At 58.3% G+C, this 24,909-nt stretch overlaps 1 protein-coding gene and 1 pseudogene across 8 annotated transcripts in view; both read left to right on the forward strand.

Moving 5' to 3' along the window:
- The window catches only part of ELN (elastin), a 32,685-nt gene extending 11,922 nt beyond the window's left edge, over positions 1–20,763 (forward strand). Inside the window, exons 5-35 of one of the 8 annotated variants that reach the window (XM_027126155.1) lie at positions 548–643; positions 889–933; positions 1,023–1,079; positions 1,776–1,823; positions 2,857–2,928; positions 3,206–3,235; positions 3,709–3,780; positions 4,418–4,459; positions 4,869–4,928; positions 5,510–5,569; positions 6,949–7,029; positions 7,115–7,168; positions 7,770–7,967; positions 9,114–9,167; positions 9,754–9,864; positions 10,088–10,126; positions 10,527–10,610; positions 11,442–11,498; positions 12,473–12,568; positions 12,652–12,711; positions 13,262–13,359; positions 14,044–14,086; positions 15,490–15,558; positions 15,644–15,709; positions 16,006–16,089; positions 16,623–16,661; positions 17,039–17,092; positions 17,473–17,517; positions 17,903–17,932; positions 18,553–18,603; positions 19,736–20,763. In XM_027126155.1, the coding sequence (XP_026981956.1) occupies positions 548–643; positions 889–933; positions 1,023–1,079; positions 1,776–1,823; positions 2,857–2,928; positions 3,206–3,235; positions 3,709–3,780; positions 4,418–4,459; positions 4,869–4,928; positions 5,510–5,569; positions 6,949–7,029; positions 7,115–7,168; positions 7,770–7,967; positions 9,114–9,167; positions 9,754–9,864; positions 10,088–10,126; positions 10,527–10,610; positions 11,442–11,498; positions 12,473–12,568; positions 12,652–12,711; positions 13,262–13,359; positions 14,044–14,086; positions 15,490–15,558; positions 15,644–15,709; positions 16,006–16,089; positions 16,623–16,661; positions 17,039–17,092; positions 17,473–17,517; positions 17,903–17,932; positions 18,553–18,603; positions 19,736–19,779 (2,039 nt within the window). In that variant the 3' untranslated portion in view covers positions 19,780–20,763. Of the gene's footprint in view, positions 1–547; positions 644–888; positions 934–1,022; positions 1,080–1,775; positions 1,824–2,856; positions 2,929–3,205; positions 3,236–3,708; positions 3,781–4,417; positions 4,460–4,868; positions 4,929–5,509; positions 5,570–6,948; positions 7,030–7,114; positions 7,169–7,736; positions 7,968–9,113; positions 9,168–9,753; positions 9,865–10,087; positions 10,127–10,526; positions 10,611–11,441; positions 11,499–12,472; positions 12,569–12,651; positions 12,712–13,261; positions 13,360–14,043; positions 14,087–15,489; positions 15,559–15,643; positions 15,710–16,005; positions 16,090–16,414; positions 16,662–17,038; positions 17,093–17,472; positions 17,518–17,902; positions 17,933–18,552; positions 18,604–19,735 lie in introns of those variants that run through there. The other 7 variants (XM_027126153.1, XM_027126154.1, XM_027126157.1 and 4 more) reach the window with 7 other exon arrangements.
- LOC113630313 (formin-like protein 20) lies at positions 19,816–20,745 on the forward strand (annotated as a pseudogene).
- Positions 20,764–24,909: the final 4,146 nt, after the last annotated feature.

Consider the following 24,909-nt stretch of genomic DNA (forward strand, 5'->3'; position numbering starts at 1 on the left):
CCCCACACCAGCCCCTCACCTGGCTCTGTCTTCTTCTCCCCGGGTGCAGGAGGGCTCGTAGGCGCCGGCCTTGGGGCAGGTTAGTGTGGACACCAGGCAAGGTGCCCCTCTGGGGGCCAGAGCATCTGCCCAGTAAGAAGGGCAGCTGGGGGTACGAGGATGCAGACCGGGCCTGTCCTGGGCACTGGTGTAAGGGGTGGTGCTGTGACCGCTGTCCAGGGCACAAGGGAATCACAGCTGGGGCCTGGGTGCTGTTATAACCTAGTAACCAGAGCTGGAGGGGAGCAGCCCCAGGAGCCCAAAGGAGCCGCCCACCTCGGCGGGGCTTCAGGAAGGCTTTCTGGAGGAGGGAGGTGTGGAAGGTAGACCCCGAAAGATGCCTGCGGTTTGTCAGGCCTGCCCCAAAGTGCCCGCTGACACCGCACCCCGTCCCGGGAGCAGCAGTCGCAGCTTTGCATGGAGCAGAAGAGCCTCAAATGTACCTCGTGGGCAGCGCGGGCCGGGGAAGGGCTGCGGGCAGGACCTCACTCCGTCCTCCTCTCTGCAGGGCTTGGGGCCTTTCCTGGAGGGGCCTTCCCAGGAGCTCTGGTGCCCGGCGGCCCGGCTGGCGCTGCTGCAGCCTATAAAGCCGCTGCCAAGGCCGGTGAGTGTCACCCTTTGGGACGTGCCATAAGCCCTCTGGCCTCCGCAGGCTCTCCACCTGGCAAAGAACCTTTCCTGAAGGGCAAGCAGACGGGAGCCTCAGCTCCATCTCCTGGGGGTGCGGGGAGGCAGCCAGCTGTGCCCGAGTCTCAGAGGTGGTGGCAGGCCCAGACCTCAGCCCCGGGCCCTCCCGCCTGTGACTGTTCCTGGTGTGACCTCTCTCCTCTCCCACTCCTGGCTCTGTAGGTGCTGCGGGGCTTGGTGGCGTCGGCGGCTTAGGAGTGTCTGCAGGTATGGAGGCGAGACCTGGGTGGCCCCGGCGAAGGCCGTGGGGGTGGGGGGTGGTGGAGCCCACTCTGTGGTGGCCCCTTCCCTACCAGGTGCGGTGGTACCTCAGCTCGGAGCAGGAGTTGGAGCGAAGCCCGGGAAGGTGCCAGGTCAGTGTGGATGGAGTCCCTGGGGGTGGAGGGCAGAGGTCAGGGAGGAGCGAGAGCTTCTAAGGCCCACGGGGCAGGAAGGACAGGGCCCGGCTGCAGCAGGGCAGGGGGCATAGCCAGACCCAGAGCATGGTGTCGTGTCCCAGATAGGGGCAAGGGGCCCTGGTCTACCTCCCGGGCCCTTCTTCCAGGACCTTGGAGCAGACCTCAGAGACAGACTCTGTGGCACCCACATTCAGGCGACAGATGGGGACGCTGAGCTTCAAGATAGGGAGTTGGCGCAGAAGGGCCCGCCCGTCACTGCGGAGCGGGGAGGGGGAGCCCGAGGTGGGCCGACTCCCCATCCGGTGTTTGTTCCTCTGCACCAAGCCCTTGAGGAAGTGACTTCAGGTTAAACAAAAGGCTGCCTGAGTCCACACAGCAGGGAGGGAACATCTGGAAGCTGTTAACCCAGAGGTGGGCTGGGCCGGCCATGTAAACAGGCTCCAGGAGATGGGACAAATCCACGCACAGAAGGGTTTGCAGATGACTTCCGGAACTTACGGGAAGAGGGCTGCAGCCACTGCATGTGTCCCTCGCCGTTCCCGCCGGGCACCCAGGTGGCTGGCTCAGGAGCCCCAGAGCTGCCACGGCGGGAAGGGCCTGGAGGGGCCCCTGGAGGCCAGGCTGCCACTCACTCTCCTTCTTTGGCCACAGGTGTGGGGCTCCCAGGTGTATACCCAGGTGGAGTGCTCCCAGGCGCAGGTGAGAGCAAGCAGGAGAAGGGGACCCTGTAGCAAGGAGAGCAGACCCTGGCAGCCTCCCCGGTGGCCCCCCACCCCCCCCCCCCCGCCGCCCCCCCCCCGGGGCCCCCCCCCCCCCCCCCCGAAGCCGAGGCCACCAGAGACCTTGGGTCCTGACCGGCATTTTCTCCCTAAGCATCAAAGCTCAGGCTACAGGCGTCAGATCTCTGGTTGTCTTTTCCCTACGAGGATCCACAAGCTTCCCCTGGCCCCCCGGCGCCCTGAGCCCAGGCCCAGACCCAGACGTCATCACAGCCTGCAGTGGGCCCCCAAGGACAGACCAAGTCCCCAGTGTGGCCAGCTGTTTCCCAAAAGCCATAAGTCACCAGGGGCCCCACCCAGTGCATCCGCCCTGCAGGAGGCCCTCGGAGCTGCCCTCTCAACCTCCTTTCCCCACCAGGGCCCGGCCACCCCACCCAACACGTGACCTCTTGAATTCCCCCAAAAGCCCAGACTCGGGCTGCTCTGCGGGATTGGCTGGCAGAGTGTCCCTCCCTCGGCCCCTCCCTGCCACGGTGGCCCAGCCCCAGGGGAGACAGGAGAGGTGACAGCACTGGACACTGGCAAATGGAGTGTCACCCAGCCAGAGCAGATGACTGCTTTGTGTTTGCTTGTCAATCACATCCAGTGAGAGCCCCCCAAGGTCACAGGCCTCCCCGACCTGCAGGCTCTCCCCACTTCTGGCAGGCTTCTACCGTCTGCCTTCTCTGATGAGGGTGAGCAGGGCGGCGGGAAATTAGCTCCAGTTTAGAGACAGGCCAACAGAAACACAGAAGCACATGGCTAGGAAATAGCATTAAAACTTCCGACCTTGGGTCAGATGGGGAAGAAAAGTCACTACCAAAGAGGCCCTCCCCGCACCCTGTGAGCCATGCCAGTAGCTGACAGTCAGTGCAGAAGGAGGCCAGCTGTGTCACTGACGGGTATGGTGCCGGGCTGGACCTTCCAGGCCGGCCTTCCCACGCCCACTGCGAGCCCCCTCTTTGCCCCTTCAGGAGCTCGGTTCCCGGGTGTAGGGGTGCTCCCTGGGGTTCCCACTGGAGCAGGCGTCAAGCCCAAGGCCCCAGGTATGTTGCCAGCTGGGCTGGGGACCCATGGTGGGAATCTCCATTCACCCTCAGTCCCCTCCGTCCTGGGGTGAGGGGCGGGGACCCTGGGCTCAGCTGGCTGAGATGGGCGGCACATCTCTCAGAAATCCCCGAGTGTGTGCGAGGCAGCATGAGCTGGGAGGTCTGGGCAGAAGTGGCCACGGCTCGGGTCAGCCTGCCCCTCAGCACTGCCACTGGTGCGTAGGCCCTGTGCCCGTGGTGGCAGGGCTGCAGTGAGGGCTCCTTGTCACTGCAGGTGGAGGCGGAGCTTTTGCTGGAATCCCAGGTAAGGAAAGGCCGGGTCCCCCATGCCAGTGAGGGTGGGCAGGAGATCCTCCCCTGGGAGGGGCTGGGCGTACCTACTGCTCCAGGCCTCGGACTGGCTTCAGCACAAAGTGACATCAATCACAGGCCTGCTTCCCCCGTCCCAACCCTCTGTCTGGGAGCCCAGATGAGCCCAGAAAGCCCAGCAGTCTGTGCCAAATGCCACAAGGGCTACAGGCCCTGAGTGTGGCCCAAGCCCCAGGAGGGAGAGTGTCCGGCAGCTTCCAGAAGGAAGTGGCCCATCACTGGGGGCTGCTCTGCTGGCCGATGAGAAAGAGGCAGGAAGGCCCTCTAGGCACTAGGATGGTTTCCGGATTCCGGATGCCACGGGAGCTCATTCTGTCTGAGCAGAAGGTGGAGCGTGAGGCTGGGCGCTTCGCAGGGACCGCTGGCTCGAGTGACTGGGACCTCATTTTGCTCTCCTTGTTCCCACAGGAGTTGGACCCTTTGGAGGTCCGCAGCCTGGAGTCCCTCTGGGGTACCCCATCAAGGCACCCAAGCTGCCAGGTAAGGCAGAAGGAGGATTCGAGAGACACCACTCGCTGGGCCTCCCTACTGGGAAGCCAGCTTGAGAGGGGACTTGTTTGGCCACCTGTGTCTTGGGGTGGACGAGGGTAGCCAGGAAACCTGGTATTAAAGCCCATTTCTGGTCGCCAGCAGAGGGAAGCAGGGGGAAGCCATCCTGCGTTGGTCTCACTCCCATGCACACACATGCACACACATGCACAGAGACCCATAGCCCTGATGGGAAACCGCTTGTGTTGATGGTAAGAAACACCATTCACTGGAAAGACTCCTCTGATGCCAACCCACCTCCACCCCAGCGATCAGCTCACATGATGAGCTGTTTCCTGATGGGGAGGAGAGTAAGGAAGATACGCAGACTCTGGGGCCATGGCAGGGCCTGAGTTGGTAGAAGAACGGGTGTCCCATCATGCCCTGGGGCAGGGGTGTCCTCTCCCTCCTCCACCAAGGCCTCTGCTTTCCCGAGAGCCTCTGAGAGCAGCTCACAGCCCTGGTGGAGGCGGCGCAGTCTTGGGCTTCAGTACCTGTGGGAATAGGTCTGTCTACCCAGGTAGTGGGGGCCCAGTGAGGCATGGGGCCGCCATGGGGCAGCCCCTGATCCCACACTCCATCTCCTCAGGTGGCTACGGACTGCCCTACAGCACTGGGAAACTGCCCTTTGGTAAGGCCCTCTTAGACTGGCGGGCTTCTGCCTCTCTCCAGATGCAGGGTTCTGGCAAGGGAGCTGTGGCCCCAGCTCAGGGCTAAGAGAGCACCAGTTGGAGGGAGGGGGTGTGTGGAGTCTTGGAATGGGAGTCCCCGAAGGAGGGGACATGGAACTTGGACTCAGAGAGCCTCGCTCTCAATCCTTGCCCTCGCACTTATCACCAGGTCTTGGGAGAACCAGTTTCTTCTCTGAGCCTCAGTGTCTTTGTCTGTAAAATGGGAATAACCATTCCATACGCATTTGTATTTAACTCTGGCTGTGTGGGAGACAGGTGGAGACTCTGGGTGGCCTGGCCCTTGAAGGGCAGGGGAGGGGGCAGCCACAGTGAGGTCCACGTGGATGCCCAGAGCCTCTCGTTTCGCAGGCTATGGTCCTGGAGGAGTAGCTGGTGCCGCGGGCAAGGCCGGGTACCCGACGGGGACAGGTAAGGAGAGCCTCACCCCAAAAAGGGGGCACTAATTACCGAGCCTCCATAAAGCAGGCCAGCCCACCCTACATCCAGACCCCGGTCTGAGCCTGGAGAAGGATCCTCAACCTCCGCATGCTATGAAACCCCGCATCCACACCCAGATGGGAACCAGTTGGTTTTCTTTTTTTTTTTTTTATAAATCTATTTATTTATTTATTTTTGGCTGTGTCGGGTCTCTGTTGCTGTGCGCGGCTTTCTCTGATTGCGGCGAGCGGGGGCTACTCTTCATTGCAGTGCGAGGGCTTCTCATTGCGGTGGCTTCTCTTGTTGTGGAGCACAGGTTCTAGGTGTGCGGGCTTCAGTAGTTGTGGCACGTAGCCTCAGCAGCTGTGGTACATGGGCTTAGCTGCTCTGCGGCATGTGGGATCCTCCTGGACCAGGGCTTGAACCCATGTCTCCTGCATTGGCAGGCGGATTCTTAACCACTGCGCCACCAGGGAAGCCCCGAACCAGTTGGTTTTCTTGGGGCTGGAATAGGTGGGCTCTGGAGATGCAGGGGCACATTTTCCAGAGTCTCTCTCCTTCCTCTCCCCCAGGGGTTGGCGCACAGGCTGCAGCAGCAGCAGCAGCAGCAGCTAAAGCAGCAGCAAAGCTTGGTGAGTACGCCTGCAGTCCCTGCCTGCTAGCTGCCAGCCCCCCAGCCTCTCCATCCCTATTACCACGGAGAGCCTTCCTCACAGATAACTAACTAAGGTGGCCCCTCCCCACTCCACCCCTATTTATCCAACTTTTGCAGCGCCACCCATTCCTGTCTTCTTCCATGCATCCATTCATTCATTCTTTTTTCCATCCATCCATTCACTCCACCCTCCAATCCTCCATTCCTCCATCCCTCCATCCATCTCTCCATCCATCCACCCATCCCTCCATCCATCCATGAATCCATCCCTCCCTCCATCCATCCATCCTTCCATCCATCTATCCACCTATTTATCTCTCCATCCATCCATCTACCCGTCTATCCATTCATCCATCCCTCCCTCCGTCTGTCCCTCCCTCCCTCCATCCATCCATTTCAGAGACCAGGGACAGATAAGAGCTCTGCTGGAGAATGTTGGCACTGCTGCGGGAGTCAAGAGGGAGACGTTGTTTCTACCTGGGGATAATCAGGAAGCGTTCTCAGAGAGAATATTTGATTCAGGCCTTAAAATATAGGTGGAGTTTGCCATGTGGTTAAAATAGGAGGGAATGGGTAAAAGTGTGGTTAGAATGATAATTTTAGGTGGTACCTATATGAGCATTTAAACAATTTAATAGTTTAGTATCAATTTAATATGTACTATAAAACTTTTAACTAGCTCCTCAAGCCCATGATCCCTTGGTTAGTAGATGTGGCATGGCCTTCTCTATGCCCACGTGGGGAGCAAAGTGGGCATCTGTCCCCCTGTCCCGGGTGATTCCCCAGTTCAGAGACAGATCATGGGTGGTGAAGTCTTCACCTCTACCCCAATCCCAGGGGAGCCCTTCCTGTAGCCTGTAGCACCGAGCTGGAGGCCTGCCCCACGGAGGCCCCACAAGCCCTCCCTCCAAGCCCCCAAGGCTGGAGGGGGTGGCTGGAATGTGGGAGCAGGAGAGTGGGACGGCAAGGGGCTGCCAGAGCTAGGCAGCCAGGCGCTTGGATTTCAAACTTGGCCGCGTCTTCGGAACACAGGGAGAGGAAGTCTTGAACATTCTTGCAGGGGCCCCCCTGGCCCGGGGAGCGGCCGCTTGTGGTTTCTCAGTATGTGGCAGTGATTAGAATGGGATTTGTCTGAAAACATACAAGTCCCTTAATGAGGGTGTTGAAATGGACACTTTGGGGGTGAGTCAAGGAACAGTGGGGTGGGGGCCTTCCCAAGCCGGCCCAGCTGGAGACGCCTGGGCCTCATTCCCAGAGGAGATTGTGCTGTGAAAAACACCAGCATCCAAGTAGCCTCCTGCCTGGCTTCGGGAGGGGCCCCTGGGAGCCACATTTGCACTATCTCCCTCCTAACAGGTGCCGGAGGAGCCGGAGTTCTCCCAGGTGCTGGCATTCCTGGCGGGCCCGGCGTGATTCCTGGCATCGGAGGCATCGCAGGTCGTGTCCATTCCAGCAGGGGGTGGAGGGTGTCCTTGAGAACGCTGTAGGGGAAGGGCCTCACCTTCTGTGGCTCTTTCTCCAGGGGTCGGGGCTCCAGATGCTGCGGCTGCAGCTGCCGCTAAGGCAGCCAAATATGGTGAGTGTCCCCCCGGGGGGCAGGACCAGGGCTCCGGCCAGCCCTGGCCTCTGCACGGGCCATGGAGACCCTCGTCCTATAAGGCTGGTTGGACTTGGCCTTTGTCCATCTGGGGCACCGGCCCTCGCCAGGCATCACCGTCATGCCTCCTTGCTTCTGCCCATTCTGGCCACTCTGCCTGGGAGACTCTCTCCAGTGCTCTCCACTTACTGACTCAGCAGAGGGTGGGGACCCTGTGGAGCATCTGTCTCCTCCCACTTTACCCCCAGGGCCAGCCAGAGCTGCTGCGCCAACTGCCTGGGTGCCCAGTGGAGCGTTCTGACTCTGCTTTAGAGCTAGATCGCGCTCTTCCCAAGCATAGATCCAAACCCTTAGAGCTCTGTCGGGGTTCCCTCACTTCCCTCCCCTTCTCTCGGATGACTTGGATCCATGCAGATGCAATGCCCGCTCACCTGGGATCCTGCACTCAGGACCTGCCACTCCCGTAGTTCCCCAGAGTCGTGCCCCTGGAGGCCCTCTGAGGTTCCCACAGGGTCCAGGCCAGGGGAACAATCCTTTCCTGCCACAGGAGCTGCTGGAGGCTTAGTGCCTGGTGCGCCAGGCTTTGTCCCAGGAGCAGTCGGCATCCCAGGAGTTGGAGTCCCAGGTGTTGGGGTCCCAGGTGTTGGAGTCCCTGGTGTTGGAGTCCCAGGTGTTGGAGTCCCTGGTGTTGGAGTCCCAGGTGTTGGAGTCCCAGGTGTTGGGGTCCCAGGTGTTGGAGTCCCAGGTATTGGGGGCCCGGGCATCATGGGTAGACCAGGTGAGCTTGGCTCTGTGTGTGTGTGTGTGTGTGTGTGTGTGTGTGTGTGTGTGTGTAAGAGAGAGATGTTGAAATTATTGCCAAGACTTTTGTATTCTCCCTGACACCTCCCCACTCTATCCTCTTCTCTCCACACCGTTGGTCATCTTGTCTCCCTTGGGATATAACCACCTCCTAATTAACTACGGCCAGCATCATCTCGAATTCACCTTTTGGCTGTCAGTGTGCTCCTGGGGGCAGGAACCATGTCTTTTTCATCTCTGTGTTCCCAGCCCTTAGCTGAATATGTGCTCAGTAAATGGTGGATAGATGGGTGGGTAGGTAGATGGGTGGATAGATGGATGGGGGCGTGGATGGGCAGAGGGACAGCTAGAGAGGTAGGTGAATGGCCATGTGGATGAGTAGGCAAATTGATGGATGAGAGAGTGGGTGGTGGGTGGATGAAGGGACAGATACAAGGATGGGTGGTTACATGGATGGATAAATAGATATAGGTAAAATGGTGGATGGTGAGATAAATGGGTAAATGGAAAGAGAGATGAATAGGCAGGTGGGGGACAAGATAAGTTGTTAGAAGGATGGATGGATGGATGGATGGATGGATGGATAAGCACATGGGTAAATGAGCAGATGAACGGGTGGGTAGAAGGCAAACACAAAATGGATGGGGAACTTCCCTGGCAGTCCAGTGGTTAAGACTGTACGCTCCCAATGCAGGGGGTGAGGGTTTGATCCCTGGTCGGGGAACGAAGATCCCACGTGCCGCGGGGTGCCACGAAAAAAAGAAAATCAAAATGGTTGGTTGGTTAGATATTTAGATGAGTGGATAGATAGACAGATGGATGGATAAATGCATGTGTGGGTGGACAGAGAGATAAGTGGTTGAGTGGGTAGATTGAGGTCCAAAGATAGACAAATGGGCAGCCATACGGGAAGGTCAGCAGATAGAAGAATGGGTGGCTGGTTAGACAGAGGGACAGATGGCTTGATGGAGATATGTATGGGTAAACGGATGGACAACTCTGTGTTGGCTCAACAGATAGAAAGAAGATGGACTGAAAGACAGATGGGTGGACAGAGGGATATATATAGCGCATCTCTGCTCCATTCTCTCCTGAGCATTTGTGTTTCCCTTGATCTCTCCAGGGGCTGTGTCACCAGCTGCAGCTGCTAAAGCAGCAGCCAAAGCGGCCAAATTCGGTGAGTCCTGTGCTGACAGCTCCGCCCCACCCTATTCTGGCCTTTACTTGCCAGAACTAAAGGACCGTCCTCTTCTAGTCCCCGTTGTACAGCCCAGAGAAGGGGAGTGACTTGCCCAGGGTCACACAGCAAGTCACTGGCAGAGCTGGGACTTGGCCCTGTTGGGCCCCAGGACCATGTCTCCCCCACTTGTCTCCCACCATGAGGCCAAGGGACTGGGTGATAGGAGAGTCCCAGTACGGCATTCCCAGTGGAGACAGTGTCCCTGACCCTCCCTGCTTTGGCCAGGACCCTCTCAGAGGAGCCCAAGCCTGGCTGGGGATAGGGGACCTGTGCGCAGTCTTTCCGTCTTCAACAAAGAGGCCCTTCCCCAAGCGCTCAGAGAAGAGAGGGGCTGGAGACACACTGTGGGGTGTCAGTAGGGAGGAAGTTGGTGGGGGACCCAGGTATCCCATGGTTTCCTGTCCTTCATGGACCAGACTTGGGGGAAGCTCGCATCCTCTTCTCCAGTCCAGCGTGTCCCTCAGAGCCCTTCCCAGCCTCTCTCATTGAGATCATTTTCCACTTGCATCTCTTCTCTCTGCAGGGGCCAGAGGCGGAGTGGGAGTTGGAGGTATTCCCACTTACGGCGTTGGTGCTGGGGGCTTTCCTGGCTTCGGTGTCGGAGTTGGAGGTGTTCCTGGGGCTGGCATTTCCCGTGAGCCTTAGTTCCATGCAGGGGAAACAGGGATGGGGCAGGGGCTTGGGGGATGGGGTGGGGGAGGGTAGACTGGGCTTCGCCACCGCCACCGAGCTCAGGGACGAGTTGGGGGAGAGCGCAGGGAGGGTCTCCAGTGCCTTGGGGGCAGGAGTGCTGTCAGCACAGTCTGGCTGAGAGCCAGCAAGGTTTCTGAGTCTCTTTCTTTCTCGGCTCCTCTTAGCTGCAGCCCAGGCAGCGGCCGCCAAGGCAGCCAAGATCGGTAAGTGCCCCAGCCCTGCCTGTCCTCACGCCCAGGGCCATGCCCTCCCTCCTCCCCACCGCAGCCCTGCTCTCCTGCAGGGCCCAGGCTCAAAGCTCAGAGCAATTCTCCAACACGAGGGCAGAGCAACGTCACACTAGGGCCTCCAGGGCTGAAATGGCCTGGGTCAAGGTCGGAAGCCCCTGGGCCCATCCTCCAAGGCCACAGTGAAGTTTTCTGCGCTTTTCAATTGCGCACCATTAGGATCATTGGTACCTGGCTTATCACCCCCAGACCAGCGCGTTAAAGGTGCCCGTCCATACACAGCCACGGTGCCGTTACGCAACCCCTACCTCCACCCTCTGCTCCCCCAAGAAGGGGGGACTTCAAGGGCAGAGCTGGATGCTCTTCACCCCTCCAGGTGCTGCAGGAGCAGGAGCCCTGGGAGGGCTGGTGCCCGGTGCCGGAAAAATACCAGGTGTGCCAGGCGCTGAAGGGGTACCAGGTGAGCTGTGTCCCCAACCCAGACATGGGTTTGGCTTATCTCATGGAAGGGACCCTGGAGGTGGCCTATGTCCAGTGTACCATTTTACAGATGACAAGACCGAGCCCAGAGACAAGGGTAGAGACAAAGCAATTTCCCTTAGTTTGGAGGGAAGAGCCCCCATGGGATTCCAGATTGCTGAGTGAACCCGGCAATTCCCCTACCTGCCCCGGGGACGCTCAGGATGTCAGCCCAATAGGCAGTGGAACTCTGCTTTACCAGGGTTGGGGGGCCTTTCTGGTTTCTGATCAGGTGGGAGGGCCTGTGTCAGCCTTTGTTTCCCCAGCGCTCTTTCTCCAAGGGGAAGAGATTAAGAATTACAATGAGATTAATTTACAGCCTTCCTTGATTGTTTTTTTCCCACCAGAAGATTTCTCTTCTGCGCTTCCTCTTCTTTCTGGGAGGAAATTCCCCTTTTGAGTTTCCCCCCAAGAAATGTGGCGCCTCCTCTAGTAGTTTTGGATACAGGCGTGATTAGGATTTTTAAAAACTAACATCACCTTCAACAGAAAGCTCCAGAAATCTTTTAGACTGAGGTTTGGGAGAGACAGCTTCGGGCTGCCCTCCACCACGGACAGAGCTAGAAGGCCACAGCCTCAGAGCTGCTTCTCAGGGAAGGGGCGTGTCCAGGGCGGCCGGTGGGCCATCTGAGAGCGGGCCTGCCTCACGCTGGGTTTCCTGGGTGAGGGGACAGTTCCCTAGAGGTGGTCTCTGAGAAGCCTTTCCACGGTGGAGGGTGGGTAAGAGGGGGAAGGGATGCTGGGGACCACTCCTCACTCTTCACATCTCCAGGGGCAGGGATCCAGGCAGCGGCAGCCGCCAAAGCAGCCGCTAAAGCAGCCCCGTTCGGTAAGTGAGCCTCCGCCGGTCCTGCCTTCAGCCCTCAGCCTAGAGCACTGCTCTCTTGTGTCCCCGCTTTGGGGTTTGGCAGACCCCCCTCCTCAGGCTGTCATGTTCTGGGCGTGGGCCTTCCTCACAGCTTTTGGCCCATCCGCCCACTTTGAGGGGTGTGGATGAAGTTTCTGATTAGGAAGGCAAAGTGAGAACAGGTGTTGGCGAGCCCTCCAGCACACACCCCCTACCCTTCCCAAAGCCACTGCTGCCTCCCAGTCCAGCTGGGGCCTTGCCCTGCTTCTGCAACAAATGCTGGGCTCCTCTGGGCTCCCACCCACCCCAAGGGACAGCCATGTTCTTGCTCCCTGACAAGGTTCTCCATGTCCTGCTTCATCTGAGGGCCACCCTGGCAGCCCCAGGTTCCCATGCCTTCCTGAATATGGCATAGCAAAACAGCTCACTTTAGAGCCAGAGAAACCTTAACTTCAGGTCTGCTGACCCCCAAACTCACATATGACAAACAACTCTTTTTTGTAAAACTATCATTTGCTGAGGTAATCATTACACCAGCCTTATGAAATTGGTACTCTTATGCCCATTTCACAGCTGTGGAAACTGAGGCTCCAAGAGCCTAAGAGACTTGCCCATAGTCGCACAGCTAAATGGTGGCCGAGCTGAGTTTGGAAGCCAGTCCTGCCTGTCTTGCAGAGCTCCCTTTACTACATAAGTCTGCCTCCATCACCCTCAGGAGTCTCAAAGGGGCCCTTGTAACTCCAAAGTTTAAGAACTCCTGATCCTGCCCAGACCTCATATTAGGGATGAAGAAGCTGAGGCCCATCAAGGGAAAGTAACTTGTCCAAGGTCACACAGCAAGTCCGCACCCAGCTAAGAACCCAGGGCTCCTGACCTCCAGCCCGCTGCTCTTTCCATTAGCTTCTGCCCTCCTTGATCAGTACTTGGTTAAGGATGAGCTCTTCTCTGTCTTGCAGGGGTAGTCCCGGGTGTCGGCGTGGGTCCCGGTGTCGGTCTGGTTCCCGGAGTCGGCGTGGGTCCCGGTGTTGGCATTGGCCCCGGTGGTGTCATAGGTAAGCAGTGTGAGCAAGCGGGCCTGAGGGGCCTCTGAGTGCTCCATGGGTGCCGTCCTCGAACCCCCTCTCTCTCCTCCCAGGAGCAGGGGCCCCAGCTGCAGCCAAAGCCGCGGCTAAGGCGGCCGCCAAAGCCCAGTTCCGTGAGTGCCCCGCCTGCTTCTCCCCTCACCCCACAGGCCCAGGCCTGGCCCGGCGTGATCCGAGCCTAAACTGGACCCCGGGACATGCCATAGCTCAGGCCTGCCCTGCGGCCTCGTGAGGCTCCCGAGGCAGCAGACAGAGGGATTGGAAGTGCAGATGTGGCCTGAGGGAGACCTGGGTTCGAGTTGTGAGCCACACACTGGCTGAGTGGCCTCTGAGTTTCCTGCCCTCCCGTGTGGGTACCGATGGCACCTGTCACAGAGGCTTGTTAGGAGAATCAAATGAGTTCATCCAAAAGGGAGGAACCGGAGGTTAGGCTGAAAAGGGCAGTGGTGTCCAGAGTGTGTATCCCTGAATGCCAGCCTGGGGAAGGGCTGGACTTGGTGGTCAGTGAGAGTTTTAGGAAGACCATTCTTGTGGCAGCGTAGAGGGCAGATTAAGGGGGTCTGGGCCCCTTCCTTGGGGTCTGACTCAGCTCCCTGAGCCGGACACCCCCAAAAGGGCCTGTTCCCTGCCTGCTGCCGTCACCCCACTCCCCATCTCCCCCAGGGGCTGCCGCTGGGCTTCCTGCCGGTGTTCCCGGATTTGGAGCCGGTGTTGGAGTTCCTGGACTTGGAGTTGGTGTTGGTGTTCCTGGATTTGGGGCAGGTGCAGGTGAGGGGCCTTCTAGGGGCTGAACAGAAAGACCCCTGACCTCAGAGGAGGGAGACCTCTCCTCCCAGCATGTCCCCTCCACTCAGAGATGTGCAATAAATTCCCCGTTATGTTCTCCGGAGCAGTTAGAGACAACTGGGGTAACAGACGCAGGCAGGCCAGGCAAAAGGTCCTCTGCTGCCAGATATCAGAGTTTCTGTCTCCTCAGTGGACGGGTGCCAGGGCTCCAAACTGAGAAGAAGCCCACCACCCAAGGAAGGAGGCTGGAGGGCCCTGGGGCCAGTGGTGTGTGTGGGCTAGCCTGGCTCCCCTTCGGCAGTGTGCTGTGGCAAGAGGGCCACTAGGAACTCTAACTCTTCATCTGCTAGTTACTGAGCCTGCTCTATGTCCAGCCTCAGGCAGACCATGCCGGGCCTAGAGGAGACGGGAGGGGACAGATGGAAGGAGGAGGCACAGTTCAGCCCTCAAGCACCCACAGACCAGACTGGTAGAGGCACAGTTAGACACTGAAGCTCTGTACTTGGCTGGGTGAGCTCCTGGCTGCAGAGCCACAGCTTCAGGGCTTTGAGAGAAGCAAAGAAGGCTGAGGAAGTCAAGGAGGGCTCCCTGGAGGAAGCAGAATCCCCAGGCACAGAGCTCAGCTGCTGACCACCCCACTTTTCCTTTTGCCCTTTTCCGCAGTACCCGGAGCCCTGCCCGCAGCTAAAGCTGCCAAGTTTGGTGAGTGCACCCCACACACCATCCCTGACAGCACCTGGTCACCCAGCTCCCCTCTCCCTGTGCCAGGGCCCAATGCCTGGAGCCTACAGCGCAGGGCTGGGATGGTCAGGATGGAAAAAGGCAGTTTCTAGGAAGTATCAATGATGGTTCAGCAGACTCTGGCTCCTGCCCACTAAATGCCTAGCGTGCCTCCAGCCCTAGGACAACCCAAACCGCCCTTCACAGTTCCAGCCCCCCTGGGGGCAGTTTCACTTTGGTGAGGACCATGGTCGCTAAGACCCCTCAGGCCCTGACCATTTCATGGGGCCCAAGGCCAGGGAGGGGCCAGGGCTGCTGTCCCAGCAAAGCCAGGACTCCTCATCTGGGCCCCTGCCTCCCTGTCAGCATGACCGCGCCCGCCACGAGCCACGAGGACGTGGCAGACCTGCCCTCCCCCCACATTTGGCATTCGGGCAGCCCCGCCTGGCCAGATCCACACTGTCTATGTCCCCCTGCATTCCCGGCCTCCTGGGATCTGGGCTGGGGCCTCCGCCAGGGAACTGCCAACCAGGCCTGGCTGGTCCACGTGGGGCTAGTTTCCACCTCGGAAAATCCCAGCTTCCTCAGACCCCGCCCACGGCGGGCCTGATGACCCACAGGCCCCTCTCCTGTTCCTCGCTGGCGGCTCTGCCGGCCTGAGTTCATCAGCCATTGCCAGGGAAACAGAGCAGTTAAGGCCTCTGGCTCCGAAGTCATTTCCTGCCCATGAAACCGTGAACACATTGCTTAACCACTGCTGTGCCTCAGTTTTCTCATCTGCAAAATGGGGCTAATAGTGCCTACGTTTCCCGCTGCCCGGAGCAGTCTGATATGTGTGACACACGGACCACGAGTGTCCCCCTAAAGCGCTAGCTATAACTCCTGCTGCTGCTGCTGCTGGCAGCTCTGTACTGGACAGTGGTTCACACTCAGAGGTCCTTTCACTATCCAAACACCTACAGGTGAGCAGGAGTAAGGATCATCATCTCCTTTATAGAGATGCAACTCTGCGGCTCAGAGAGGTGACAGCTATGATGAGTGGAGAAAACAGATTCAAACCCAGGGCTGTCAGGACCTGAGACTAGTCTTCCACCCTTGGCAGCCTGTGGCCACAGCCACCACTGTGACCACCTGCAGGTCCCAGCACCAGCCCGGGAGGAAGGAGAGGAGACAGGCAGGCTGAGGCTCAAGGGGTGTGCCCTTGCCCGATGCGTCAGGGCAGAACCGGACCTCAGACCTGGGTGTCTGGTTATGGATTTCTGTCCAATACTCCTTCCACTAGGTCATGTGGCCTCAGCCACCTGTCTACTTGCCTAGTAGCCCTGGGGCCGGGAGACCCCGTCCTTCAGAAAGGGGAGGATTGACCTTTTGTCCTCTCTGCACAGGAGCAGGGGTCGGGGCCCTTGGAGAGCTTGGAGATCTTGGTGGAGCCGGTGTCCCAGGTGGTGTGGCAGGTGAGTTGAAACCCCAGGACAGGCTGGGCATGGAGGGAGACTGACCCATGGAGAGTCCCTCCCTGAGCCCCCTCTGTGTCCCCAGGAGCCGGACTTGATGCTGCGGCTGCGGCTGCAGCCGCCAAAGCTGCTGCCAAAGCCGCCCAATTTGGTGAGTACAGGAGGCGGGGCTGCCGCCAGGCTGCTAGGATTTGACGGGAGGGGAGGGGTTCTGACCACGCACCATGGAGCGCACATTCCCTGACCTGTCCCTGAGGCCCTCAGGGGCATCGTCTCCCAGGGCCCCGGCCCACCTCCTGGCCCCACTAACCCTCCAAGGCCCTGGGGGCTCAGGCTCCACCTGGGTCCTGGGATGATCTCCCCACAGCCCCCACCTCCTCCCACACCCCACCGCAGACAGACCAGCTGCTCTCACTTGCGGGGATTAATGCACAGCTCTCTCCTCAGGGTTGGGGGGAGTCGGTGGGCTCGGAGTTGGAGGACTTGGAGTTGGAGGGCTTGGAGTTGTCCCAGGGGCCGTGGGTCTTGGAGGTAAGGGGTACTCTGGAATCGGTGAGTGCATGGCCGCCCCCTTCTCTGGGCTCCTGCAGCATTTACAGGGGCCTGAGCAGGCTTAGCGAGGGCTGCCCCTTGCAGTTGGATGTCCCAGTACTCTCCCTCTCTTTCAATTCACCCAACCACCTCAAGGGGGAATTCATTAGGATAGTGATGATTATGCCCATTTTCCAGAGAAGAAAAAGCAAAGCTTGGAGGGAAATTACTTTCCCAAAGTCTCTGCCATCATGGTGGACCTTATGTTAACATTTCTCTCTCTCTTGGGTCATCATTGTGTCTCCCTACCTGACCTGGCCTGAAGTCTCTTACCCCGTGTACGCCACAAGACTGGCCACACAGTAGGAGCTTAATAAAGACGTCTGGGAAGATGGACGGATGAAGGTGGGGTGGAGGGATGGTGGAAGGATGAGTCAGTAGGCTGATGGCAGATCGGTGAGCAGGTCAGAAGGGGGACATGACTTGGGGAGGGAGGAGATATTCCTGGGCCCTCACGCGCGCCATCTCCCCAGGTGTGCCCCCAGCTGCAGCTGCTAAAGCAGCCAAATTTGGTGAGTTGCTCCCGATGCCGCCCCCTGCCCAGGCCGGCAGGCTGCTTAGACCCCGCCCCCACTGCCCTGTCCCCGCCCCCTGCCCAGGCCTGCAGGTTGCTTAGACCCCGCCCCCACTGCCCTGTCCCCGCCCCCTGCCCAGGTCTGCAGGCTGCTTAGACCCCACCCCCACTGCCTTGTCCCCGCCCCCTGCCCAGGCCTGCAGGCTGCTTAGACCCCGCTCCCACTGCCCTGTCCCCGCCCCGGCGCAGGCCTCCGTCCTGCTCACAATACCCCTGAAGGCCCATCCGGGAGATCCCTGACCCCCGACCCCAGAGGGGATGCTCAGTGTCCCTTAAACTGTGGCTCGTCCTCACCCACATCTGCCCTCCTCTCAGGTGCCGCTGGCCTTGGAGGTTTCCTAGGCGCCGCCAGGCCATTCCCAGCTGGAGGTAGGGACCACCTCTGCTGTGAAATCCTCAGCTCTGGCCGGCCCTGGAGGAGGCCTGGCTGCCTAGCAGCTGGGTCCCTGAAGCTGCATCTGGCACAGGGACACAGAGAGAGGGAGGAGGGGACAGTCCAGGAAAGGAGGCATCCTGGGCAGAGGGGCAGGCCTCAGGGTCAGGTGGACACGTGTGACTCAGACACCGGGCCGGCGAGCTGAGGCCACGGAGCTGCACCCCCGGATGCCAGCAGGGGACCAGCTGTGTTAAGAAAGCTGCCGCAGCAGCGGGTAGGGGGCAGTGGGAGGAGGTGGTTCTAGTCGGAGAGGCAATAGGTGGCAAGGCTGGGGTGGGCCCTGCCCCCCACCAACCCCAAACCCCTCCTGCAGGTGTCGCAGCAAGGCCTGGCTTCGGACTGTCTCCTATTTTCCCAGGTATGACCAGGCTCCCCCGCCCTGGGCCCCATCCTTCCTCCTTCCCTGGTTCATCTCCTGCTCAGAAGGGCTGAGCCAGGACCCGAAGGGTACCCCGCGCCCTCAGATTGCACAGAGTTGGGTTTCCCCTTCTCCTCTCCCTCCTGTGCCAGGCCAGGGAGCATCAGCTCTTCCAACACACCACGTCCATATGAGGCAAACTGAGGTTCAGAGAGTGCCAGGGACACGCTCAGGGTCACACAGTCACTGGTAGAGGCAGAGCCAAGGGCTTCCAACAGCCAAGCCCAGAACTTGGCCCCCCTCAGACGAGGCCCAGGCTGCCCGGCAGGGCTTGGCGGGCACCCCAGAGGTGGGCACACTCACGACCCCTCTCCTTGCCTTGTAGGTGGCGGAGCCGGGGGCCTGGGAGTTGGCGGTGAGTCTATCATAAGAACGAGGGGCCCCATTTCAAGCAGGGCCCTGAGATCCTGCTGAGGGAGCGGCTAGTGCAGCCACGGCCCTGGGCTGGCCCTGGGCATGGGGACCCGAGGGAGCCCCACGAGGAATCACAGAAGCTGAAGTCAGGCCTGGGACGTGGGGATATGGGGACCCCGATTCCTGGGGCTCCCAGCCAGGCACTCGACTGGGCACCAGGAGTGAGACAGGGACCTGGGTCAGCCCAGGTCTCAGGGTCTAACCAGAGAGGTTGACAAGGTCCCATAGAAAAGGAAAGAAACTGTAGGGAAGCACAAGCCATGTTCAAGCAGGTGGTCAGGGAGACTGAGCTGGAGCCTGTCAGTGGGCGTAAGGCTGCCCCCGGGAAGCGTGGCCAGGGTCTGACTGTGGTGGGAGAAGGTGCCGCAGAGCTGCTCAGTCCTCCATAGGCAGCAGGCCATCTGCAAGGGGCGAGGTTGGACAGGAGGGTCGGGCCGGGGTCAGAGAGGCCTTTGGAACCCGCTGCTACAAGATGGAGGCGTGTGGAGGGGCCGGGGAGGGGTTGTCTGGGAGAGGAGAGAAGGCCTGGCCTCCTCCCCAATCCCGGCCTTCCCTCCACAGGCAAACCTCCCAAGCCCTACGGAGGGGCCCTGGGAGCCCTGGGATACCAAGGTGAGTAGAGACTCAGCCCCTGGAAGTGGGCGGGGGGTGAGGGGGTGGGTGTTGGGCAGAGGCAGAGTGATGGGGTCCATCAGCCTGGGAGAGAGGGCAGCACGTCAGACGAGGCCTGGCAGGGAGTGGGGAGGCTGGGGCAGAGCTGGACACCTTACCCACCCCTTCTTCTACCTGCGACACAGACACGCAGAGCTAAGAGTGGGCCCAGGACCCTCCAGGTTCATCCAGGCCAGGCCTGGCCGCCCCTCCCTCCCTGGTACCCACACCCGCCCCTGCGGGAGGAGCGAGGGGCTGGGAGGGGGGGCAGAGAAGGAGAGAGAGGATGGAGGCGACAAAAAAGCGAGCCCCGGAGTCAGGGGATCAGAGGGGTGGACCCGGCAGGGTGGGCAGAGGCGGCCCAGAGCCACACCCTTGCTCCAAGATGCAGATGTGTCTCTGGCAGTGTGTGGGGTGGGGTCTGATCACCACCCCCCAGGCATTTCCCAATGATGCCCAAAAGAGACCCAGAGAAGCCCGAGCTCTGCACCTGTACCCAGCTCAGGCTGCGGATCCCCTTTCCACGCCCCCAACCTGCTTCCCACTGAGCAGATGAGACAGCCCAGGCCAGGGCAGGGAGAGGCAGAGGCAAGAGCAGCCTGACCTCGTCCACGGCGCCCAGCTCTCAGTCAGGCACCAGCTGGTGCCTGTGGCCCTGTCACACAAGCTCTTTTTGTTGGCTTTCTTTCCCAACAAACACCCTGGATGAGCTTCACAGAGAGAGAGAAAGATGGTGCTCACTGCCACCAGGTGGCAGTAATGAGCCACATCTAGCTCCCCCAGGGGTAGGCGCTACCCCAGGCCCTACTACCAGACTTCTGTGCCTTGATGATTTGAAATAAGGTTAACCAATCAGACCCTCCGCCCGAGAGGGCAGGAGTCCTGCTACCACCCACCTGCTCAGTGGGAGTTTGTACAGCCGAAGAGCTCAGAGAGTGGCCTGGGGTCGTGTCCAGGCTTCCCGTGGCTTCTTGGAGCCTCTGTTCCCCGCTGTGATGATGTGGGTGTTAAGAACAGCTTGGAGTTGGGGGGAGTGGGCAAGGGCTTGAGAAGCAACCAAGACTGACCCTTGCGTGTGCCTCCCCGCACCCAGCTGGGGCCTGCCTGGGGAAACCCTGTGGCCGGAAGAGAAAGTGAGCTTCCCGGGACCCCTGACTCACGACCTCATCAACGTTGGTGCTACTGCTTGGTGGAGAATGTAAACCCTTCGTGACCCCCCCCATCCCATGCCCCCTCCTAAGTTCCCACCCCAGGAGGGAACAGGGCAGGCAGGGTGGCCTTGGAAATCCACAGGGCAAGCAAACAAGAGAGTGGTGGCCAAGTGAGCTCCTGGAAGCCCCCTCCTTCAGAGGCAAGGGGTGGGTGGCCTTGGCCCCTGCCCCCACCCCCTTCCCACCCAGGAGCTCTCCCTCCACACACTCCATCTCCAGGGGAACTTGGTGCTACGTACTGGTGCTCTCATTCTCCCTGCGGGGAGGGAGGAGGGAAGGACAGCCCCTCAGGGAACCCCTTCCCTGGGGCTCCTCTGAAGATGGTGCAGACACTTCCTGGGCAGTCTCGCCTCCCCCTGCCCACCAGGACCCACCTCTGGCTGCAGTCCAGTTGGTACCCAAGCATCGAAACCCTCAAGCTGGATTCGGTCACACCATCTCTTGTCCCCCTTGGCCCCCTCTCCCCTACCAATGGCTATTCCCCATGTCTGGGGCACCTTCAGGTCGGAAGATTCCCCCCATTGGGAATAGCCCTCTTGCTCTTGTGGAATTCATCCGCCCATATGCCCATCCGTCCATCTGTCCTGGTCCCCATTTGGCTGCCCGGCACCTCTAGCTGGCTGGGCGCCCCTACCATCAACTCGATTAACCTGTCATGGCAGCCTGTGCCCTGCCTCTGCCCTACCACATACACCCCTACGTAGGGGCCCCGAGCCCAGGTTGTGAGGGGCTGTCCCGACTGGGGCAGCAGGAATCTCCCTCGCATACTGGGTCTCCCCCCACGCAGTACTGTATCCCCGGTCCCCCCCCCCTGGAGCCCCTGTACTTCAGAGCATATCCCCCCCTGCCCCGCCCATCTCTTTGTGTCTCGCTGTGATAGAGCAATAAATATTTTATTTTTTGTCCTGGATGTTTGGGGATTATTTTTGGCTGTTGATGTTCTCCTTTGGTTTTATTTTTGTGGTTTATGGGGGAAAAAAACCTTTTCTTTTTTTTTTTCTGATCTGGGGAGCTACACCCCCAGTAGAAGATTCATTTTAATCGCTTTGGTATAACTCTGAGTGAAACACACATTTTTTTTTTTTTAAATAAGAAAAGACAATTAACTGCTTCAGAAAAGACTAATAAATGAAAACCTTTTAAGGAACTGTCTTGGCCTCCTTTGTAATCCCTCATCTGCCTTCAGCTCCTGGTCAGGGTAGGGAACAGGGCTCAGCCTTGGGAACCTGTTCAAGATGTATTTAGGGGGCTGCCAATTACCTGCCATTGGCTTCTGGTGAATTAATCCTTCTCCTAGTTCAGCCTGTCCTTTCATAATGATAATCCCTTTGTAGGGGAAGCAGAGCGGCCAGCCCTACACACGTCCACCCACAGTGGGTCTCATTCCTCTGAGGATGTGGGTTCACCCACCCAGACACTCCTTCCCCAGCCCTCACCCCTTAGGCCCAAATCCTTGGCCTCTAGATGCTGAGAGTACAGCTGGAGAGATGGAGGAAACAAAAATGACCCTTCTGTCCAGACCAAACGCTTGGCCTTGGTGAACAGCCTTCAGAGAGAAAAGAAATGGCCCGACCTAAGAAACACAGATGGATGTTTCCTTCTAAACGTCCCCTTTAAGGAAGACTCACTGTCACACATGGCCACTAGGGCACCACTTTACTTCTTTACAAAACAAAGCAAATGACACTCTGCAGGTGGCAACAGGAGACTCTGGACTACCCTTGGATGCCCCAATTCCCCAGGGTTGTCCCCCTCCCCTCAGGACTACAAATCCACAGAGTATGGGGACGTGCCCCCCTGGAGCCCACAGGTCCCTTCTAGAGCCCACAACTCCCTTCTAGAGCACACTCTTGGGTACCAGATTCTGGAATTTCCTCCCCAGACCACCAAGTCCACTTCCAGGGCCCACATGGCCTCATGTGTGCATCAGAGTGAACCCCATGGCCAGTGGGCACTCGTGGAGGCCAGAAGGATGGCAAGGGAGCTGTTTGTTGGGAGTGCGGGTGGAGTCTGTCGCGCAGACAGTAGCAGACGGCAGTATGGGTATCCGTGCACCTGTGCACAAGGACCCTGTGGAAAGAGCAAGGGGGTGGGGCGATGCTCAGGGACAGCTTCCCAGAGGACAGTAGAGCACAGGAAGCAATCTACCAGACAGAGAATAGAGCAGAGAGTAGGGAGGGTCAGACCTTTCCAGCAGGAAGGGCAGCCTTGTGAAGGTTCCCAGTGCCTGGTGGGAGGGAGCAGAGCCGAAGAAAGGAGAAGGATGGATCAGAAGCGGGTCGGGGGTAGGTTAAAGGAGACCACGGGGTGGGGGGCTGCTGTGACAGTCAGTGAGGAGTGACAGCCTGCCCAAGAGTAGTGGCAAACCAGATTCATTCATTCATTCACTTGTTCAGCAAAAAGATCCCTTGCTCATCCTGGGAAACCCCTCAGCCCCAGGCATATTGGGATAGTTGGTCGCCCTGCCTTCCAGAGACATCTATTCATCATACACAAACATATACACATATTAGTTGCATTACTCAGCATCTTGGTGTTATTTTAATCAAAACTATGTTTCAAAGATCATTCCTTATCAGCTGTATATTCATTTAACAAATACTTATGGAGTTATGTACCATGCACTAGGTACTGTTTTAGAAGCTGAATATACAGTAGTAAACAAAATGGGCAAAAATCCCTTTTCTCATGGAGTTAACATACCAGTAACTATATCTGTTGTATTTATTTAATCACTTTGCTATTATGACCAATGCTGTCCTGGACATTTGTGTGTACGTATCTTTCCTACATGTCAGTGTGAGTTGGTCTATAGCAGCACCGTCCACAGAACTTTCTGTGATGACGGAAATGTTCTCTATCTGCTGTGTCTGGTGTGTAACCACTAGCTACGTGGGCTCTTGAGCTCTAAAAATATGACTAGTGAGACTGAGGAATTGAATTTTTTTTTTTTTTTTTTTTGCGGTACACAGGCTTCTCACTGTTGTGGCCTCTCCCGCTGCGGAGCACAGGCTCCGGATGCGCAGGCTCAGCGGCCATGGATCACGGGCCCAGCTGCTCCGCGGCATGTGGGATCTTCCCAGACCGGGGCACGAACCCGTGTCCCCTGCATCGGCAGGCGGACTCTCAACCACTGCGCCACCAGGGAAGCCCAGGAATCGAATTTTTAATTTTGTTTTTTAATTTAAATTTTTATATGTAAATAGCCACAGTATTGGATGATGCAGGTCTATGGGAGAAAGTCCTGAAAATAGAAAAGATAAATCAAAAAACAAAACAAAACAAAAGATCCCTTGCTCATCCCTCTGCAGCTCTCCAGCCTCCGAAAGTTGGCCAGCCCCAGGATTCAGCCCTGGCACCTCCCTGCTTCTATTTCTCATAATTCATGGCTTTAAATACCACGTATGCGTTGGCAGTTCCCAAACTGACACGTCCAGTGCAGACCTCTCCCCTGAACTCTGGACTTGCACGTTCAAGGCCAGTTCTTAACATCTCCATCTGGAAGTCTCATACTCCTGCGTAGCATGGGTCCGCCCACCCCCACCAAAATCTGCTCTCCTCCCCACCTTCCCCGTCTCAGTAAACAGCAGCTCCAGTGGTTCAGGCCAGCAAATTTGGAGCCCTCTTCTCTCCCCACTGCCCACACCAGATTCACCAGCAAATCCTGGGACACTGCCTTCAGAAGATAACCAGAGTTCACCCACTCCTCCCACCCCCAGGCCCTGGTCCACCAGCAGCTCTTGCCCGGGGGACTGACACAGCTTCCAGGCTCGGCTCCCTGATTCTGCCCTGGCTCCCCTTCAGCCTTCTCTCCACACAGCAGCCGAAACAATCCTTTTAAAACATAAGTCAGCTCAGGTCACACATCTGCTCAAAATCCTGCTGTGGCTCCCGTCTCATTCGGGGCCCAAGCCAGAGGCCTTTCAATGGCCGAGGAGCCCCTACCTGAGTTGGCCCAGCTGTTCTGACCAGCTGTTTGACCAGCACCCTGCTACTCGGCCCCCTGCCAGGCCGTGTGGTTACACTGCCCTCTTCCCTTCCCTGCAGGCAGCAGGCCACCCCTCTGCAGCCTCCACACCTGCTGTCTCTCCTGCCCAGAAAGCTCTTCCCTCCGTTATCAACGTGCTTGGCATCCTCACCTCTTTCAGGTCTTGATTCAAATGTCACCTTCTCAGAAAGTCCTTCCCTGACCCCTTTTCTAAAACTGCAAACTATAGGGGGTTCCCTGGAGGTCCAGTGGTTAGGATTCCGAGCTTTCACTGCAAAGGACTCAGGTTCAATCCCTGGTCAGGGAATTAGGATCTTGCAAGCCATGCGGTGCGGCCAAAAATAAAAATAATAATTAAATAAAATTACAAACTATACCTTCCTCCCCCACTTGGGAGACCAATGACTTGGCCCTGCCTTCTCTTTCTCCAGAGCACCCATCACCAGTACCCATCCTGTCACCACAGAGCGCAGTATACTTCGCGTCTTTGTTTATTGTCCGACTTTCCCCGCCAGAACGCAACTCCCTAAGGATGGACATTGTTTTGAGATCAAAATAGTTGAGGGCTTCCCTGGTGGCGCAGTGGTTGAGAGTCCACCTACCGATGCAGGGGACACGGGTTCGTGCCCTGGTCTGGGAAGATCCCACATGCCGCGGAGCAGCTGGGCCCATGATCCATGGCCGCTGAGCCTGCGCATCCGGAGCCTGTGCTCCGCAATGGGAGAGGCTACAGCAGCGAGAGGCCCGCGTACCGCAAGAAAATAAAAAGTTTAAACTCCCTGCTTTCATTAGTTATACACCCTGGTAGAAAGATGGTAATGGCAAGCAAATGTGCTAGGCTGATAATAGCTTCAAAGATATCCAGGTCCTAATCCCTGAAACCTTGTAAATATTACTGTTATTAGTCTGCTCAGGCTGTCATAGCAAATTGCCACAGACTGGGTGGCAGAAATTTGTTTTCTCACAGTTCTGGAGGCTGCAAGTCCAAGATCAAGGTGTCCACAGGGTTGGTTTCTCCTGAGGGCTCTCTCCTTGGCATGTAGGTGGCTGTCTTCTCCCTGTGTCCTC

The sequence above is a fragment of the Aethalodelphis obliquidens genome, unplaced genomic scaffold, assembly GCF_003676395.1.
Source record: "Aethalodelphis obliquidens isolate GAN/ISIS:26980383/991018 unplaced genomic scaffold, ASM367639v1 scaffold30, whole genome shotgun sequence".
Taxonomy (NCBI): domain Eukaryota; kingdom Metazoa; phylum Chordata; class Mammalia; order Artiodactyla; family Delphinidae; genus Aethalodelphis; species Aethalodelphis obliquidens.